General features: G+C 44.6%; 1 protein-coding gene across 1 annotated transcript in view; it reads left to right on the forward strand.

Annotated features, from left to right (window-relative positions):
- Positions 1-20,257, forward strand: part of LOC144783414 (E3 ubiquitin-protein ligase rnf213-alpha-like) — a 2,376,820-nt gene that overhangs the window by 847,376 nt on the left and 1,509,187 nt on the right. Inside the window, exon 17 of the mRNA XM_078662402.1 lies at positions 8,798-8,971. Coding sequence (XP_078518528.1) covers positions 8,798-8,971 — 174 coding nt within the window. The remainder of the gene's footprint in view (positions 1-8,797; positions 8,972-20,257) is intronic.

The following is a 20,257-nucleotide window of genomic DNA, read 5'->3' on the forward strand; positions in this document are numbered from 1 at the left end:
TGGCTCCCAATAGAAAGTAGATCCACCTACAAGATCGCCTGCATCACTCACAAAGCTCTCCACCAAAACACCCCTTCCTACCTTGCAACAAAACTACACAAAGCAGGTTGCTCTAGATCCCTGAGGAGCACAAACTCCCTTGCCCTCATCCCTCCTAGACTAAAATGTCAAAAAACCCAATCCAGTGCATTCTCTGGTAACGCTCCCACTATCTGGAACTCTATCCCAAAAGATATCCGTTGCAACCCCTCCTACCCTCTCTTCAAAAAAGAACTAAAAATACTTCTTCTCAACAAATATTGGGGTATCTAATACTACTGATACTGTACATGTTCCTAGTTTTGGGATATCTAATGTTTATGACTCATTACCTATTCACTCCCCTCTCCTCTAATATGCACTCCCCCTCTCTATACCCTAGTACTCTTACTCCCCCTCTCTTCACCCCCCTCTCTCTCCCAACTTTCATTATCCATTTCCATCTTAATCTCTATCTCTACTCTCTCTGCTCCTTTAGACATGCTGGCTACAATAACATTTTGTAAATCGTTTTCACTTAAATTTCAGTCTATTCATTGTCTGTTTTTCACATGCCTTGTAAAGCGCTCTGATAATCTCGGGTCCAGTAGCGCTATATAAAATCTTTGAAATAAATAAATAAAATAAATAAATAGATCACAAGCAGGGAACAGGATCACAAGCAGGGAACAGAGGCACTAAAAACGATCACAAGCAGGGAACAGTGGCACGGGAACAGAGGCACTAAAAACGATCACAAGCAGGGAACAGAGGCACGGGAACAGAGGCACTAAAAACGATCACAAGCAGGGAACGGAGGCACTAAAACGATCACAAGCAGGGAACAGAGGCACTAAAAACGATCACAAGCAGGGAACAGAGGCACGGGAACAGAGGCACTAAAAACGATCACAAGCAGGGAACAGAGGCACTAAAAACGATCACAACTAGGGAACAGTCAAATCTCGCCTGTTCTCAAAAACACCGCAGCTGATCCCAATGATCTTAACAACCTTCGACCAATCTCTAACCTTCCATTCCTATCCAAAGCCCTTGAAAAATGTGTCCTATTACAACTTGAGAACCATATTGTATCCTTCAACCTCCTTGATATCTTCCAGTCTGGCTTTAGAAAGGGATGCAGTACAGAAACGGCTATGCTTAACATCATTGATGACAAAGGAGAATCCTCAGTTCTAATCCTTCTAGACCTCTCAGCTGCATTTGATACCGTCCACCACCCCACCCTTCTCAGCACTCTCAAAGATCGATTTGGTTTGGAAGGCACCGTTTACAAATGGTTCTCCTCATTCCTACAAAATAGATCTCAACAAATCAAGCTTAACCATTTCCTCTCTAAACCTCAACCTGTCTCACTCGGCGTCCCTCAAGGATCCATCCTCTCCCCTACCCTATTCAATCTGTTCATGGAACCACTCACCCTCATCCTCAAACATTCTAATATCAACTACCACCTCTATGCTGACGACACCCAATTATACTACAAGATCAAATCTCAAAAAGACATCCTCCACCTCAATGAGACCCTGAAAACAATTCAAACCTGGTTCCATCTTAACCATCTCAAACTGAACCCCAAAAAAACAGAAATCATAATCTTCTCCCCCAAAAATAATTCTCTTCCCATTCAACTTTGGTTAAATGACATCAAAGCTCTAAACTGCCCTCTCTCCACCTCTAACTCTATCAAATCCCTAGGCATCAGTATTGACCAAAATCTTAATCTCATCCCTCATATTAAAAATGCATCCAAAAGCGCTCTTTTCACCCTTCTCCACCTCAAGAAACTTAAACCTTTCATTCCTGCAGATGATTTCAAACTTGTTGTCCAATCGCTGGTCCTCTCCAGGATTGACTATGGCAACGCCACTTTGGCTGGCACCCCTAAAATCCATCTTGCTCCAATTAAATCTATCCTCAGCCTTGCTGCTAGACTCATCTCTGATTGTAGAAAATTTGATCACATCTCCCCGTCCTCAAAAACCTCAAGTGGCTCCCAATAGAAAGTAGATCCACCTACAAGATCGCCTGCATCACTCACAAAGCTCTCCACCAAAACACCCCTTCCTACCTTGCAACAAAACTACACAAAGCAGGTTGCTCTAGATCCCTGAGGAGCACAAACTTCCTTGCCCTCATCCCTCCTAGACTAAAATGTCAAAAAACCCAATCCAGTGCATTCTCTGGTAACGCTCCCACTATCTGGAACTCTATCCCAAAAGATATCCGTTGCAACCCCTCCTACCCTCTCTTCAAAAAAGAACTAAAAATACTTCTTCTCAACAAATATTGGTGCATCTAATACTACTGATACTGTACATGTTCCTAGTTTTGGGATATCTAATGTTTATGACTCATTACCTATTCACTCCCCTCTCCTCTAATATGCACTCCCCCTCTCTATACCCTCGTACTCTTACTCCCCTTCTCTTCACCCCCCTCTCTCCAAACTTTCATTATCCATTTCCATCTTAATCTCTATCTCTACTCTCTCTGCTCCTTTAGACATGCTGGCTACACTAACATTTTGTAACTCGTTTTCACTTAAATTTCAGTCTATTCATTGTCTGTTTTTCACATGCCTTGTAAAGCGCTCTGATAATCTCGGGTCCAGTAGCGCTATATAAAATCTTTGAAATAAATAAATAAAATAAATAAATAGATCACAAGCAGGGAACAGGATCACAAGCAGGGAACAGAGGCACTAAAAACGTTCACAAGCAGGGAACAGTGGCACGGGAACAGAGGCACTAAAAACGATCACAAGCAGGGAACAGAGGCACTAAAAACGATCACAACTAGGGAACAGAGGCACTAAAAACGATCACAAGCATTGAAGAGAGGCACAGGAACAGAGGCACTAAAAACGATCACAAGCAGGGAACGGAGGCACTAAAACGATCACAAGCAGGGAACAGAGGCACTAAAAACGATCACAAGCAGGGAACAGAGGCACTAAAAACGATCACAAGTAGGGAAGAGAGGTACGGGAACAGAGGCACTAAAACGATCACAAGCAGGGAACAGAGGCACTTAAAACGATCACAAGCAGGGAACAGAGGCACGGGAACAGAGGCACTAAAAACGATCACAAGCAGGGAACAGAGGCACGGGAACAGAGGAACTAAAACCGATCACAAGCAGGGAACAGAGGCAAGAAAATGATGACAACCAGGGAACAGAGGCACTAAAAACGATCACAAGCAGGGAACAGAGGCAAGAAAACGATCACAAGCAGGGAACAGAGGCACTAAAAACGATCACAAGCAGGGAACAGAGGCAAGAAAACGATCACAAGCAGGGAACAGAGGCACTAAAAACGATCACAAGCTGGGAACAGAGGCACTAAAAAAACGATCACAACTAGGGAACAGAGGTAAAGCTCCGATTTGTGACATTCGGACTCAATTGGAATATCAAGGTGTAATTGAATCCTGTGTATCACCGATGAATAATCCTATTATATTGTATTAGATTATCGAAATTTGAATAGTCATTATCGTATATTTGTGGTACAGAACACTCACAGCTCTGTGCTAGTGAAAGCATTGTTTGTAAAAAATATAAGACAACACTAGATATCAATGGTTTCTAGAGTCACAACTTGGCTCCCAAGAGCCGTACTTTTAAAGCATTTACCGCCGTCGGAAATAAGAAAAAATTTACGAGTTTGCCTATGGGGTATAAGAACAGATATTTATCTGACGGATGACGAATTTATACCGCATCCAGTCCAGGTCAACAGGATTATTCTGTAATTTGCAGACCATTGTTACAATTTTAATTTTGTTAAATCACACATCACTTGTTTAGCAGGGCTATTTTTGGGCTACAAGCTCAATAATTAAGGTAGGGGGTTACCCCCTCACTTGTATGTGAACAATTGCAACCGCCATCTACTCTGAAGATACTTCAGTCTTTGCTGTGATTTTTGAATTTCGGGAGGACATACATTCCTGATTATGCCCAGCGTATCCAGCCACTCTATGCATTGATACAACCTACATTTATTTCTGCCTGCTGGCTTCCAGAACATACCTCTATTCTACATTCTTTGCAGTCTGATATGCTAAAGACTAACGTCTTGTTGACACGTGATAATTCCACGAATCTGATCAAACTTATTGTACCGGGTACGGTGGGTTTCACATATTTAATGTTCAACAAAGGTGACACAGTACCTATTGCATACAAATCACATTTATACATAGTTGCGGAAATGGGCTTTTCGAATGTCGAAAAGTTTTTGTCTGCGGTCCAAATGGCGATTCTGAAGGAACACTCGCTGGCGCAGGGAAAAAGCATTTTTATGGTTTCACCTATCCCTGCTTTAGAAGCAGTGACTAAGGCAAGTGTACCAAACTCCAAAGCTTTACATCCCTCTTGGATACAATGGGCTACTTCATCAGCTGATGTCACGTTTATCTTTGATCCTGCTCTTCAGACACAGGAGTTTTTGCAGTATGAACATGTTCATCCTCCTCCGCTGTTGTTGCTTACTTTGGATCAGTACAAATGTATCATTTATAACGACTGCTCGGCTCAACCTGCCATCTGGTCTAAACATGCTTATTCAGCAGCTTGCGCTATTGTGGCTGGTTCAGTTGTTAATGCTGATTTTAAGTCCTCCATTGTGCATACGCAATCACTTGGAGACTGTATAGCACAATTGGCTGAGCTGCATGCTCTTGTTCTAGCTCTTTTGTTTGCAGATCCTATTGGGAACACTCTTATTGTGTGCGATTCTTACTACTATGTCCAGTTTTTTAATGACAACGTATTCTTTTGGTCTCAAAATGATTATCAATACTCTACGGGCCACACAATAAAGCATAAAATGGTTTGGGTTTGAGTGGCGGAATTTAAAAAATGTCTGCCGCTCGCACAGTTTATTCATACTCTTGGCATCAGCGTGTGGGAACACATGTTGTTGATAATTCTTTGGCTCACGAGGCAGCCAAATCTGTAGTAGCTACGTATTCCGTTGCAGCAGTTACAAGGTCTATGACTCAGATAGGTAATGAAATTCTGGCGGCTCTAGATGCTACGAAGGATGGAACTGCTTTCCCGCAGGGTTTCCATTCTAAATATTCTTATCATTTATCTCCCGAACAAGTTCCTTATGCTACTATTCCGTCAGTAGGGGATCAGCTGATTCACAACATGGACCGCAGACTTCCTTTGTTCATAGCAGCACCTGAAGGCATGGCTTCTGCAGAGAGAGCAACGTTATTGGGGGCGTGGTTTATATAAACAAACCCATAGTTATGTGCTGTCTTGTGATATCTGTCAACACATCAAGCCTTCTACAGTTTTGCGTCCACCACAGACACAGCTATGTATTTCGAATCAGCCATTTGGCTGTGTATATCTTGATCACTGCAGTCCATTAACCTCTGATATGGCATATAAATATATTGTTGTTGCAGTTGATTTGTGCGCTAGATTCCTATGGGATTGGCCACAACACAATGCTGACGCTCAAAATGTCATTAGAGATTTGTGTGTCTTAGTCTGGACTTTTGCCAGTGGCATCTTCCATTCTGACCAAGGTCCAACGTTAGCCTCTGAGGCGTACAAGGACGCGATGAAGTCTTTGGAGGTGCTGGGGCAGTTTTCGTCTCCATACAGGCCTGAGGGCCATTCAATAGTGGAGCAAATGAACTGTGACTTGAAGCAATCTTTGACAGATGGAATCTTAGGTACTGGCAGGAACTGGATGGCCCATTTGTATGGGGTTCAATGTTCACTTAATAATCTCCCAAGAAGATTTCTGGGTCAGCGGACTCCATACGAAATGCTTTTTGGCAACGGAATGTTTGTGCCAGACCTTGATGGTTGTGGCGGCGGCCGCAACATTTAACGTAGATAACCATTCTACTATGTTACATGACCTACAACAGACCCGTGACAGCTTCACCACAGAATATATCCCTCTTCCGATGACAAGGCAATGCTGATCCCTGTCTCCGATTGGAATCCTCAGATTAAATATCTGGTACGAGAAAAGCTGGAGAACGAAAAAGAATTTGGTCCCTCTTACTGTGCACCAGTCCCAGTTCTTGGATTAAAGGGTACTCGTACAGTGATACTACCACCTTTGCCTGGTCGCAAAGAAAACAGATACATTTCGATTGACAATGTCAAACTACACCATCTCGCCGATTCTGAATAGTGTGACTCCCAGTGCTTCATGAAACGTTATTTCCCTGAATCTGATGCCTACAGCCTCTTCGACTAATGCTTGTGTCTTGAGGGTTAGCTGAATACTCCTATTGAACTTTTGTCTGTTGTGTCTTCATCTTCTTCCAGCGCAGACGTCGAGTATGCTTATCCTGTGGATAAGTCCCGCATTGACGTACTGGACAGTCCTTTACATCTTCAAGCTGATAAAGGACTGCCTCCGTTTATGAACGTGGGCACAAGCGGTTATCTTGGGGACCGTATGAGCTTCTCTTACAACTCTTCCTCTTCGTCCTCCATTGTGGCACCTCCAAAGACAAAAACGAGCATTTTCATCTCTTGGTTCAAATGACTTACCGGGTCCCACACTGGACCTACATTTAGTTGGTGCTTATACTGATTTTCCTCTTCATGTCGATTGGGTTTGTGACAGTGTTCTGCTTGCTCATTAATGGTCATTATTTGCCAGAAGGCTCTGCTGCAAAGTTAGTCAACGGAATTCTGGATCCCTATACATCGTACTACTGAATGTCATGTCAGGCGAACCAGTCCCCGGTGGATGTGTGCACTTTCACTCGAAAACTTCAAGAGTTTCTCATCCAAAGCTCAAAAATAATAATGCTTTTTCAATAAAACAATCTGCTTGTTTCTTCCTTGATTAAATCATCAATTTATTCTGGACACATTCAATGATGTATCACAAATCAATACCTGCCAGTTTTTTACAAAACCCAATACATTTCGGGTCTACATTGACCCTTCATCTGGGGTCTAGAAAAAGTGATACAAAACAAGAACCAAATCAGTGACATGTAACACCTGTAAATCAGTCCATCGTCCTTTAAACAGTGTTACATGAAAATTCCTCAAATGTAGTAAAATCAAACAACAATAATGCATAAGTAATTGACCAACAAATGGTACTATGATATCGTACACAATTCCTGCAAAGTTTGTTATAGTGGATGCTCTAAGACTAATAATTATCAGAGTGTGCTACTCACATGGTGTAACTAGCATGGCCCATAAGATCATATATTTAAACTCCTTATATAAAACCCAACGCTATGTACAGCTGATATATGTAAAATCTGACAAATATACGCCAACCTTCTTGGTGCTTAACTACATTTCAAAGCCCAACTTACGTTATCTGACCTTATGGGTACGGAACGAGAAACTATCATTCCAGTATAGCGTGATGTTCTATGTACTGAACCCAACACTACAACACTACAACCGCTGATGTGACTTTAACGTATGTTAATTCACAGACCTTCTCACTGTTTACAAGCTATTGATTGTCAAGACCTCAGTCACTTTTAGGAATCCTGATAACATCTCTTCACAGGAAAGAACTGGTGACATTGTAACACCTGTAACAAATACTTCAGTTTCTTTTTGAGGGGGGCAAAGGAAACACTAGTGATAGTTTTGTCTTACAGTGTTAACAATGGGCTGAAGTTTTACCATCCTAAAATGTAAACAAACTGTAAAATATATGTGCCTAAACACAAAAAAATTCAGAGTTCATATTGGCCTCAGATTGTTTCAGATCAACAATCCGCCATTGGGAATATATTGAAGTGTTACCCAACATTTACTCTGTTTGCAGGCCAACTATCTGTGTCACACATTGTAAAAGATGAACTATCATTCAAAAAATATCTTTTAAAAAATGAACAAAAACAAACAATAACACCTAAAACTATACTTTCAACAAAAAATTGAAAACTGCTTTTACATTTACAACGTCAATAGCTCCAACCCGCATAAATGCGAGACCTATTGCATTGCAAATGCTTGTTTCTCATTGCTTTCGTTGAACATACGGACAGTGTTAAGGACTACAGATTTCACGTACAGGGTTTGTAAGAGCATGTTTGGCTGAAATTACACCCTCATCACCTAATGCTTAATAGAAGGGACCGCTAAAAATATCCATGTCCATTGATACTGGAGAAAATTTAAAGAAGAAAAATCTATGGAAACATAGAGTAACCTCTAGGAAAGTTGTTATCAAAGGCAAGGAACATGTTTGTCACACCTGCTGACTGCTCGGGTGTCATCACCTGTCATTTGGCATCAATGTGTCCATCACTGCGTTTTAAGGTTTTCAGACCTTGCCTGTCACCTTGGGATTTTTAAGAGGACCGTGAGTGGGAAGATGGAGTAATTATCAGAAAACAATATCACCTAGGCGGAGTTTCCAAGCCATGATATTAAAACTAGTATTAACTATACACAAAAGTAATTGCTGTGAAAGTATGGCAGAGATTTTTGAGTGACATGTCAGAATTGAAGTAATACTCCTGATCGGCTCTAACATTATTCCGTATGTTTGCTTACAATAATTTAAACTAAAAGTTGGTATTCCTTGCTGGAAATTTTTATGCACAGGCCAGCTTGTACCTTAATCCTGCAGTGTAAACCACAGAAGCACATTGTGTGTTGTTCTATTCTGTCATTGGAGGGTGGAGAGGGGGGGGGGGGGGATATGTACTACAGCACTACAGTTTTTAGCTCAACCGTTTTTTTAAAACTTACCATACCATTGGTTTGCTGTTGATAATAGGAAAGGTGTGACAAAGTGCAAATACTGCAATAAGGAGATCACAGATCCAGCAGAGCTTCCCTGTGGCCACATTTTCTGCTCCCATTGCATTGAAGAGTGGGAAAACAACATTTGCATCGACTGTAAGAAGGAATTCCCTGAGGATTATGCTCCAGTTGCTTCCCCTATTACAAGGTAACTTGCAGACTGACAGCTTTGATCTGTTTTAATGTCCCTGTGAGCTGCATGTTTTCTTATGAACACATTGATACTCTGGGTTTACGACAATATTGTAGCGTTTTCTTCATTTCTGAGTAAAGACGCTCAGTCTGGCACTTCCAAACTTTGCTTCACAATTTCCAGCTTGTTGGCATTTTATAATGCATTTTGAGTAGTTCTTGAAATGGGATTTATTTTCACTATTGAACCATGATAATTCTCTTCATTGTGCTTAGAATTAGTTGTCCTGTCTCCTCTTTTTGGAATCAGGCTCCACTAAATTATGTAGTCATTAGGCTCTAATTTATGGATTTGAATAAACGAAATAGGGCATGTTAGGCCTCCCTAAGTCTTCTCCCTCCCTAAGTCTTCTCCCTCCTCCACTTTCTGACCTTGCTTATGCTGCCTTTAGGGCCCTGTTCACTTTACCACTGCTAACCAATGCTAAAGTGCCTGTGCTCTCTCGCCTAAATTTGGTAATTTAGGCAGCTGGCAGCTGTCTTTCGCCTATTTCGGTCTCATACCTGTCTCCTCCTCATCTGTCTTTTTCTCACCTCTCCCACATTTCCATCTCTCTCTGTAACCTGTTCTTTATTACCTAACACTAATTCTCGCCCTTCTCTCTCTTTCTCTCTCTCACATGTGCATTTTAAGTTTCCGCTACTTCTCGTTTGCCTTTCTCAATCTCCTTTCCTGTGTTGTCTTTCCCCTCTCTCACCCTGGACTCTGCAGGTGTTTCCTTCCTCGCTGTCATAAAGAGACATGGAGGCGCGTTTTCCCTGGGGCCTCCTCTTCCAACAATTGATTTTGAAAGTTTGTTATATATTTCACTGTGCTGGGATATCCTATCCCGTACAGCAGGCTTCAGCCAGGTAGCCGCTCCCGTGTATTTTCCTGCACCTTTTGCAAGAAGGCTAAGTGGATGGGGGCCCCCTCCAGAGTGAGAGTACTTGGGGGGTCCCCGCACCCCAGGGGCTGCGGGGGCCTGTGTTACACCCCTGTTTACATTTTTTATTCATCACTGTGTAAGCGCGAACTGAACTTTCTAAACCTGTTTTCACTTCAGTATTCTCTAGCACTTACGTCACAGGTCTAAGGAGTTGATCTGGAGCCAAAAGTGTTCTGTAATTTCTTAACTGTTAGAAATGGCCCTTTTTTGCAGGGTTATCCCCAAACTTTTTCCTTCTTCGCCCTTTGTGTTTCCTGACCTGTGGTTGTTGGCTATAGGACTCTGGGCACTTTACCACGGCTGATCAGTGCTAAAGTGCATATGCTCTCTGAGTAAAATATTATTTATGAGTTTTATATAGCACTGGCTAGACCCGTAGGTATCAGAGCGCTTTACATTAGGTTACACAGTGTTACAGAAAATGATAACAATTACACATTACATCAAAAATAAGCAACATATTGTGATTGGTTATCCATGATTGGCATATTTGTTTTACCAGTAGGTCCCTAGTAAAGTGCACTGAGTGTGCCAGGGCTGGTAATTCAAATGCTACTAGTGGGCCTGTAGCACTGATTGTGCCACCCACATGAGTAGCCAAAAGAGGTGTCTCAGGCTTGCCACTGCAGTGCATGTGCGCAGTTTGCTAACTGCCTTGTTGACCTGGCCAGTATACGCACTTGCCAAGCCTTACCTTCCCTTTTCCTACACCTAGGAAACCCCTATGGTAGGCTCAAGGTACCCCCCTGGGCAGGGTGCAGTGTATGTAAAAGGTAGAACATGTACTAGTGTGTGTAACATGTCCTGATAGTGAAATACTGCCAATTTAGTTTTTCACTATTGAAAGGCTATCTTGCCCATAGGACAGAATCGGGAATATTGTGTAACATGTTTACCTGCATATCTTTCCATAGGAGTGAGATAGAAAATTGGAGTCTGGTATCCCTAAACTCAGAATTTAAAAACACATCTTTTAGGAAGGATGGCTTTTAAATTCTGTGTTTGAAAATAGCACTTTTAGGAAGTGGCTATTTCCTTGTTCAACCTTTCTGTGTGCCTCTGCCTGCTTGTGGATTGGCTGTCTGGTTTGAGAGTGACAGGGGCTGGGGTGGCTCCAGGAGTCTGGGTGAGTCAGCACTAGGCTGAATAGACCTATCTGCATTTGGAGTGGTGGGAGAAGTAGCACCTGGGCCTGAATAAGGCTGCACATGCCTTCCACAATGCTGGCCCCACCTCCTGTGGTGCGTCTGATGACCCTGGCCCACACTGACAAAGGAAGGAGTTGTGCACTGGCAGAGTGCACCCAGAACTGGTTTGGACTGGGTCCAGGACCCCTCACGCATAGAGAACAAATACTTTTAGGGTATAAATATGAAAGCTGAAACCCTTGAACTTCAGACTATTTTGGAACCAAGGAGGAACCTTTGCAGAGGAGAAAAGCTGAAGAGCTGAAGGAGAAGTCCTGCCATTGCTGTGTCTGGGGTTGGCCTGCTGTTGCTATTTCTGCCAAAGGAAAGACATAGCCTTTGCTGTGTGCTGTGTCACTCTGCTTGACAAGGACTTTGTTGTGTGCTGTGTCCTGAAAGGCAAGTCTCCAAGGGCCTGAGAAGAGCTGGCCTCCTGTTCTGTAAACACAGGGATATAAAAGTTTCCAAGACTACTTTGTGATCAAGAGGAATCCCTGCCAATGAAGATCAGCTGAAGAGACTGAGGAGAAGTACTGCCCTTGCTGTGTGTCTGGGGTTGGCCTGCAGTTTGCTGTTTCTACTGAAGAGAGGACCAAGGGCCTTTGCTGTGTGCTGTGTCCCCTGCTTGAAGAAGGACTTTGCTGTGTGCTGTGTCCCTCTGAAGAAAAGTCTTCAAGGGCCTGAGAAGAGCTGGACTCCTGTTTCTGAAGTCCCAGGCACAAAAGGACTTCACCCCAGCTTCCCTGAACTTCCTTGGTGTGAGTTCCAGTCTGCCAGGAGGGCCTGTAACTGTGTGTGAGGCCTTTTTGCTGTGGGGAGCTGGAAGCGCAACACAATGGGAGAGAAGCGTGATGCCGCCGCAGCAGCCGCTGTCGCATCATCGAGGAAGCGTGTTACCGCTACCGCTGTTTGCCGTTGCATCACCGGCGAAGCGTGCCGCCACCACAGAGGGTGCCATTGCATCACCGGAGAAGCGTGTTGCAGAGCCGTCTCATCGCTGAGGAAACGTGGTGCCGCTGATCGCTGCCGCAACACCTGTCACCGAGAGTGTCGTCGCATTATCGGAGAAGCGTGTCTCATGGCCTATCGCGGCTCAGAGAACCACCGAGTTCGCCGCACGGCCGTCAGGCATTCACGCATCGCCTCCACGTTGTCTCATCGCATCACAGACGCTATTTTATTGCATCGCACTGGATCATCACAACGCATCGATGAGCTATTTTGTCACATCGCAACGGATCTTCGCAACGCATCGAGGCTTCATTCTGTCGCATCGGGACCGGAGCGCAGGAAGGATCGACACATTGCCTGCTCTACGCCCCTTTTGTGTGTTTTGCATTATGCATCCCAGGTTCTTTGAGCCTAAAGTGTCGCATTTATCATCTACAAGTTTCTTTTTGCAACAACCCTTTTTAGAGACATTCTACTGAGTTATCTGTATGTTGGATTTTTGTTGTTTTGGTCTTGTTTAGTTTAGATCAAGATATTTAATTTTTCTAAACTGGTGCGGTGTCCATTTGTGGTGTTTTCACTGTGCTACTGTGAGTGTTGGTACAAATATTTTACACATTGCCTTTGGGATAAGCCTGTCTGCTCATGCCAAGCTACCAAGCGGGTGAGCAGGGGTTATCTCAAGTGTGTATCCCCCTTACCCTGACTAGAAGCAAGGGTCCCTATTTGGACAAAGGTACCTACATCTGCCAACTAGAGACCCCCATTTCTAACACTAACTCACTCGGCACAACATCCCCCCCTTTCTAATATAAAAATGTAACTTGTTTACAAAAATATAGACAATTATAGCTCTTCAGTGAGTCTTTGTGGCTCTCTAATCACACGTCCTGATCAAATCTTTGGAAACTGGGAACAGACAGTTGAAGTGTCTGTGATCTGCATTGGCAATGTAGAAACAACAGTAGTAAAAGGATTTTCAACTGTCCGTTCAGACCCAGTCTCTGTGTGGACACCAATGCTCGGTGAGTGATGGACCACGTGACAGAAGTGCTCGGAATCTCATGTAATGGACTTCCCAGGACGTTAGGCAGTGTCCTTTGCTAGTCACAACATGAAAGGGCTGAGCATCGAAGGGAGCATCAGATTTCCTCTTTCGAGGTTGACAAACAAGCTCTCGATCTCCTCTAGTGAAAGTAAAAATCTTTTGCATATCCTCCCTTGTAGACATAAGCCTTCATTTTCTTTTTACAATCCAAGTCATTGGTACGGGTAACTTCCTCAGTACTTGATCTATGGTTAGTCCATTGAGGTAACTTGGTTGTCATAGCTCTCCTGAAAATCATGGTTGTAGGGCTTTCGCCTGTAGTCGAGTGAGGGGTTCGAATGGTATGCTCGAAGAGTGGAATTCAAAACGGTCTTAAGGTTAAGCTTCTCCAACACAGCATGTTGAATAGCTGTCTTCAAAGTACTCATGAAACATTCAACAAGGCCATTGGCCCGTGGTCAAAGAGGGGTTCTGTTCTGATGCTTCACATTAAGATGTCTGAGAAAGTCTGTCAATTCTTGACTGTTGAAAGGTGGGCTGTTGTCACATTTTAAAATCACAGGGACACCCCATGTCGCAAAGATTCAATTGAATCTTTAAATTCCTCTTTCTCGAGTGATAGATGAAGGATCTTCTATAATAGAAAATGGGATTATTCATCGGCAATCACCATCAAGTGCTGTCCATTGTCAAGAGGACCGAAAAAGTCAACAGCGATTCTTTCCTATACATGTTTTGACAATTCCGACATTTTGAAAGTGTTCTGAGTGTTTTTTGATGAAAGGCAGTTGCATGGATGACAGGCCTTAAACTCTCTTTCAACCCTCTCTTTGAAATGAGGAAACCAGACTCGGACTCAGAGAGCTTCTTTCGAGGTAACGATTCCACAGTGTCCTTCATGGGCCACCTCGATTATCTGTTGCCGCAGATTCTCTGAATAACAATTATAGAAACTCTCAGGAAAAGGCCTTCATGAGTAATGGACAGTTCACCTTTGACATTTTTAAACTTCAGGTATTCACTATCACTTGTGAGAGATCAAGAGTGCTGGTTCCGAAGGAGGAGCTTCGCGCGCACCCAAGATGGTCGCGTGAGCTTAGGGCTCCCGGACCTTCGCCACCTCCACCGACTATCCTGAGCCCTATCCTGACTTAGAGGACGGGTTATTACTGGCACGGCCCTGCTGGTCGTTTATCCGTTTTCAGACTCCGATTTGGACCGCGGGAGCCGAAGATATGGACTTTTGACCGTTTCCGGCCTGCTCCATGGTACTGCCCCGGGCTTGGTTTCTCTGCCAGCCGGACTGCAATTGAAGAACAACGGATCATGCGAGTCTCCCCTGCCCGGTCTTCTACTTTCAGTTTTGTTTCTCGAGCCTACACCTCTTTGACTTTGTCTCGATCACCCTGGTTTGTCGATTTCTACCTAACCAAGATTCAACAACTGGCGACTCAACCTCCTGTTACTCGTTGCCTGGTACTAGGTCCTTATCTTGTTCGCCACATTGTTGCGGGCGCATCGAGTGTAGCCATTTGTACTAGGTCTCAGACTACCCTTCAGGGCGCACGACCTAAGATGGCCACCAAGCCTGAGGGAGAAAAACGCAAGACCAGACCGGCAATACGAGGGGGTCCTGTGCAATCAAATGTCATGGACAGATACACCCTCGCCAAAGGCTCTCCTGGCGGATCGAATAAATCTCCGGTCACTGTTGGAGAAGAATCACCGATGAGTGAAGATCTGTCGTTGGGGGACGTCATGGGCGCCATTGCCGGGATGAAGGCCACACTGGCTCAACAATATGAAGCCCTGGCCCATAAGTTGGACACGGTCGCTATCGATGTTACTCTGATCAGGGCTGACCTTGCGAAAACTAATGAAAAGGTCAAATCCCTCGATCTAAAGACATCTAGCCTTGTGACTGACGTCTCCGATTTGCAGGCAGAAGTCGGTAGCTTGCGATCCGCCCGTGAAAACCTCTCTCGACCCCTGGATGATTTTGAGGGCCGTGCACGACGGAACAACGTCCGTCTGGTCGGTGTCCCGGAAACGTCGGAGGCATCCTCGGTGGACCTATTGGTGGAAGATCTAGTCCTGAATCACCTAGCACCCAAGGGCCTCAGCAAGTTTTTTTGCTGTAGAACGTGCACACAGGATCCCGGGTGGCCCGCCTACGCTGGGAGCCACTCCGCGTCCCATCATTGCCCGGATCTTTAACTTTCGGGACAGAGATGCGATCCTGCAAGCGTCTCGCTTATCTGGTCCTACGGCTTATGAGAACATAAAGTCAGCTTCTACCCGGACTTTACCCAGCAGGTTCAGAAACAGCGACTCGGATTCCAGGGAGTGAAAAAGAGATTGAGGAACAGAGACATGAAATATGCCATGCTCTTCCCAGCCCGGCTACGTGTGGTGTACAATGAACGAACATTTTTCTTTGATCATCCTGGGGCGGCGAGTGACTGGCTGGACACGCTGCCTCCGGGACAAGATCATTCTGAACACTCTGGACACTCCGGTGGAGCGGAGGGCGGCCCGATGGAGCGGGAATAGGGGGCGGAACCGGCTCCCGGTCCATAGTATTGACTTTCGGCTGTGGTTTGATGCTATAACACTATTGCTTGCTAACATGTTGTCTTATTGGGGTGTGGGCGGGGGGGTGGGTGAGTCTTCCTCCTCTGGGGTTCTTTTCATAGAATAGTTGTATGTTAGGGCGACAGGCACACTGCAAGTTGGGGTGGCTTTCGAGTCTTACGCAGGGGTGCGGGTGGGGGGTGTGATGTATGGGGTCTCTTGGGGGGTTGGGGGGTTGCAGTTCATGTTTCATTGTTTTCTTCAAGGCATAGTATCGATGATCTCCTGTTGTACAGTGTCGCATCTGGTGTGGGGTGGGGATGGGGTTCATTTCTGGGATGGGGTAGGGGACTTAGGTTACTGTGTTGGAACGTTAATGGGTTGGGGGATAGGATCAAGCGGGCGTGGTGTTGCAGCTCTTGCGACGTTTGTCTCCTGATGTGGTTTTGCTTCAGGAGACGCACTTGCTTGGCAATACGTGCCATCCGATGAATAGGCGTGGCTATCGTCTCGTTGCACACTCAGATTTCACTTCTGGCTCCAGGGGGGTGGGCATTCTGGTTCGAAACTCCCTCCCTCTTGCTGTTGACGATATCATCCTAGATGATAGGGGACGATACTGTGGTATATAAATAAATAATACCGGATCTATTTTTGGATGAATGAATGAATAACAGATAGCTCAATAAAATAAGAGTCAAGATTCGAGGTAGTAGGAGTTTCTGCAGGTTTATTACAGCATAAGGACAGGATCAGGACAACCTGCATAGGATGACCCAGCAGGGGAAAAGAGGCCCAGCAGCTGCTGGGGCCGGGTCTGGGATGAGCGCGCTAACTTTTAATAACAATACATTGACTTATATACATAGCGCAAACACATAGCATTACATTGCAGTAGGCGTAGCAGTGGGTGGAGCAGAAGGCGTGACGCGTAGCAGTCGCGAAAGATAACAGTAAAAAGTAGGTGTAACTGGGAGTATACATAGACATGTGATGCAAACGTAACAGAATATGTCATGAATGGGCGGAAACATTGGAGGGGGCTACCTAAGGAGCCGGGACCTCTAATCTAATGGTGCGCGAAAACTGGCAATGACGTATTACTAGGAGAAGCTGGGGGCTACGAACTCTGTGCTAGGAGCAGAGACTAGAGTCTGGAGGGTCGGAGCGACATGTACCTAAACCCTATCTGGTATCTGATGTTTAGGGAACATGTTGATATAAACTAGAAGTCATGAGGGGAAAAGCTAACTTGACTCTAAGACTGGACCATGCATTATTTTACATGTAGTGCGTGATGAAGAATACTAAATGACCATTAATACAGTATTTCTCTAACGTGGAGCCGAAAAGGCTAGACAATGACGGAAACTATTGATGCAGTTCAGTAGCTTAGGAATGCAAAGGAGGAGGACTGAACTGATAGCTGGAACTATAACATACTTTTGGCAGACTCAGAGGCAGAGCCAAGCTGCACCGGGCACTGCGAGGCAGGAAGTAAGTGAAGGGTCGAGGATACAGGTGGGGGCTGTATCGCTCCTTAGCGAGGCTTTCAGGAGACAGGAGCTGAATCTGATGTCCGGGCCCTTTTGAGGCCTGGAAACGGGGACTTTATAATGGAATAACGTGCACACTGAGAAACGTGGCAACATAACTTTACATAGGCCTGATATTCGTAGTATTCACGAGGACTGGAAAATGACATATCAGAGGTGGACACAACTGGAATTGCGTCATTAATCGGACATGGGGAATAACATATGCATATTGGTCATGCACACATAACATATGATGGATGAGGCGTAGGGACACAGAACATGGCAAAATTTACTTTTCCACATTCCCTCCTTGTCACTACGTTTCCATCAGGAAACATCAATTTTCATGATACCATCTATCATTTCATACAGTACCATTTGCTCGTCTCGAATTGTCTTGGAACGGGATTTAGAACGGGGCTTGGGACTAGGAATACAAGAGGTAGCACACATGCTGCAAATCGCAGGGCCACATTGTATACAGAGGCAGCAGCTGAATATGATCGCTACTGCAATACCTAGAAAGGACAGGACTTTCCATCCCCATGCGGAAATTATATTCCAGAACCAACCGGACCATGTCCAGGTGCCTGGATCTTGATGTAACAGATGGGCAATTTTATGGAGTCTGGTTATAGCTGAATAAACAGACGGCGCGTTATTTGGAATGAAAATGCAGCAACTAGATCCGATGACTCTACAGGCCCCGCCCCTATCGGCCAGTATGACGTCAAGGACGAGACGATTTTGCAAAACGACAAATCTCATAGCAGATTGTTCTTCGGTTAAGTTACCTAGAGCAGAGGCAGTCTCATTTACTACAGCTTCAAGGGTTCTTGTTAACCTACGGATCAGTTTACTATTCTGGACAGGTCCTACAAAGAAGAAGAAACCTTTATTGAAATCTGTATACTGTTCTAGAGTAGTTTCAGTATAATCGACAATTGGGGACTCCCTTCTATGTCTAATGTGTACTAGATGTGTGTTTCTGTGATAATCAGATGGGGCTAGGAAAACAGGTGGCAGTAGGAAGGCAATGTAACAGGTTCCCTCCCAATCGAGGGGCAGACGGACATATGCAGTCTGACCACAAATAAAATAAGAATGACGTGAAGCTTTGAAAACAGATTTCCCACTGTCACTATACTTGACAACAGTAGTACATTCACTATGACCTATATGTACAGAACCATAATTACGGACACATAATTCGCCTTTGACAGGTAGTACTGAAATAGCAGGTAAGTCTGGAGTAGTATCAGACTGAACATTCAGGACCATGAAATTCGACGAATAATTACCTAAATTATATACTTCATTTTCTAGATCTAAACCTGTTCTGTGGGGGAGACCTTGCTTGTCTGGGAAACATGTACTGTTAAGAAAAGACATATCTGTTGAGGATGACGTTAACGTGGACCATGCTCCACACGAACCATTGTGTGAGAATGGATAAGGAAAGAGTGGCAGAACTCCCTTCGGTGTCTGGAAAGGGGGGAGTCGACCACACACCCAACAATTAGTAGCATTGCTGGTCTGGTGTGAGTAATGTAACATACGGATAAATGTGTTGTTACGCATAGCGAGACGGTAAGAATATTCGTGAGGAGGCAGATCACTAAACGTGTGCTCTATTGTAGCATTAGCAGACATATTTACATGAGGAACTAGAAAATACAGATAGAATGCATAGCTGGTGCAGGAAATCATAATGCTGATGAATAATACGAAACTCAGAAAAACGATACATCTGATTGAACTTTGACTGACTCTCTCACTATGGGGGTCTATTTTATACATGTCAGAAACAGTCTAACCGTTTCACCTAGGGGAGGACTTATACAATCAAACTGACTGACTTATTTTACTAGACCTGAGCTTTAACTTATACTCCTGTTGCGGAGTTTTCTCTACCAAGGGAGGGGTTGTAATAATGTCTTGTGCGGGACAGTCCTTTAAAACAATGTCTTGACAGTCTTTCGAATCTTGGGAATCCTTGGAAATGTTTTTGGAAACTGGTTTCAGTCCTTTAAAAAGTTTAACATGGGACAGGTGGATCCATCCTTTTCTGCCTTCCAACTTCACGGCTGTACGGGTGGTGAGGAGGACCTGACGTGGCTCCTTCCAACGTGGTTCCAGCGGACTTGATCTGTCAAAATTTCTGATCATCACCAAGGAGCCTGGAACGATCTCGTGCGGTGCCACCTCGGTATTGTCTGGAAATGCGGCAGCAACCTGTGAACGACATGAGTTGAGGGCAGACATCAAGGAAGCTAGGTAATCTGTCAGCATATTACATGAAACATCGGTAATACTTCGGGGTCTAGGAGTACCCCACATGTTAGGGGGGCGGCCGAATACGACCTCATACGGGGACAGACCTGATCTGGAATGTGCGACCATGCGCATATAAAACAAAGCGACTGGCAGAGCTACTAGCCAGTCCACACCTTTTTCTTTACAGACTTTGGCAATACGGATTTTCAGGGTCTGATTATGTCTCTCGACCAGACCGGCTGCTTCAGGATGGCGTACACAATGGAACTTCCACTGGTACCCTAACAAAAGGGAAACGTGCTTCATTAACTCTGAGGAGAATGGCTGACCGTTATCAGAATATACGACTCTAGGGAGTCCGTATCTAGGGAAAAACTCACGAACCAACTGCTTGGCAGTGGTCGCGGCTGTGTAATCGGGAACTGGATATGCCTCTGTCCACCTGGACAAAGCGCATACAACCACAAGGACATACTTGAAACCTCGACATCGCTCCATTTGAATATAATCCATCTGGAGGACCTCAAAAGGGTGGTCAGGGGGCTGGAAACCACCTTGTTCCACCGGGACACTCTTACCTGGATTAAACTGACAACATATCATACAGGTGCGGACTTTCTGCTTGGCTGCAGCTCGTAAATGCTTGTTGAACCAAATGTTCTGGATACTGTCTAACATAGCTTTTTCTCCTAAATGTGCTGGACTATGTGCGGTATTGATAATGACTTGAACCATAGA

This window comes from Lissotriton helveticus, chromosome 9 (assembly GCF_964261635.1).
Source record: "Lissotriton helveticus chromosome 9, aLisHel1.1, whole genome shotgun sequence".
Taxonomy (NCBI): Eukaryota; Metazoa; Chordata; class Amphibia; order Caudata; family Salamandridae; genus Lissotriton; species Lissotriton helveticus.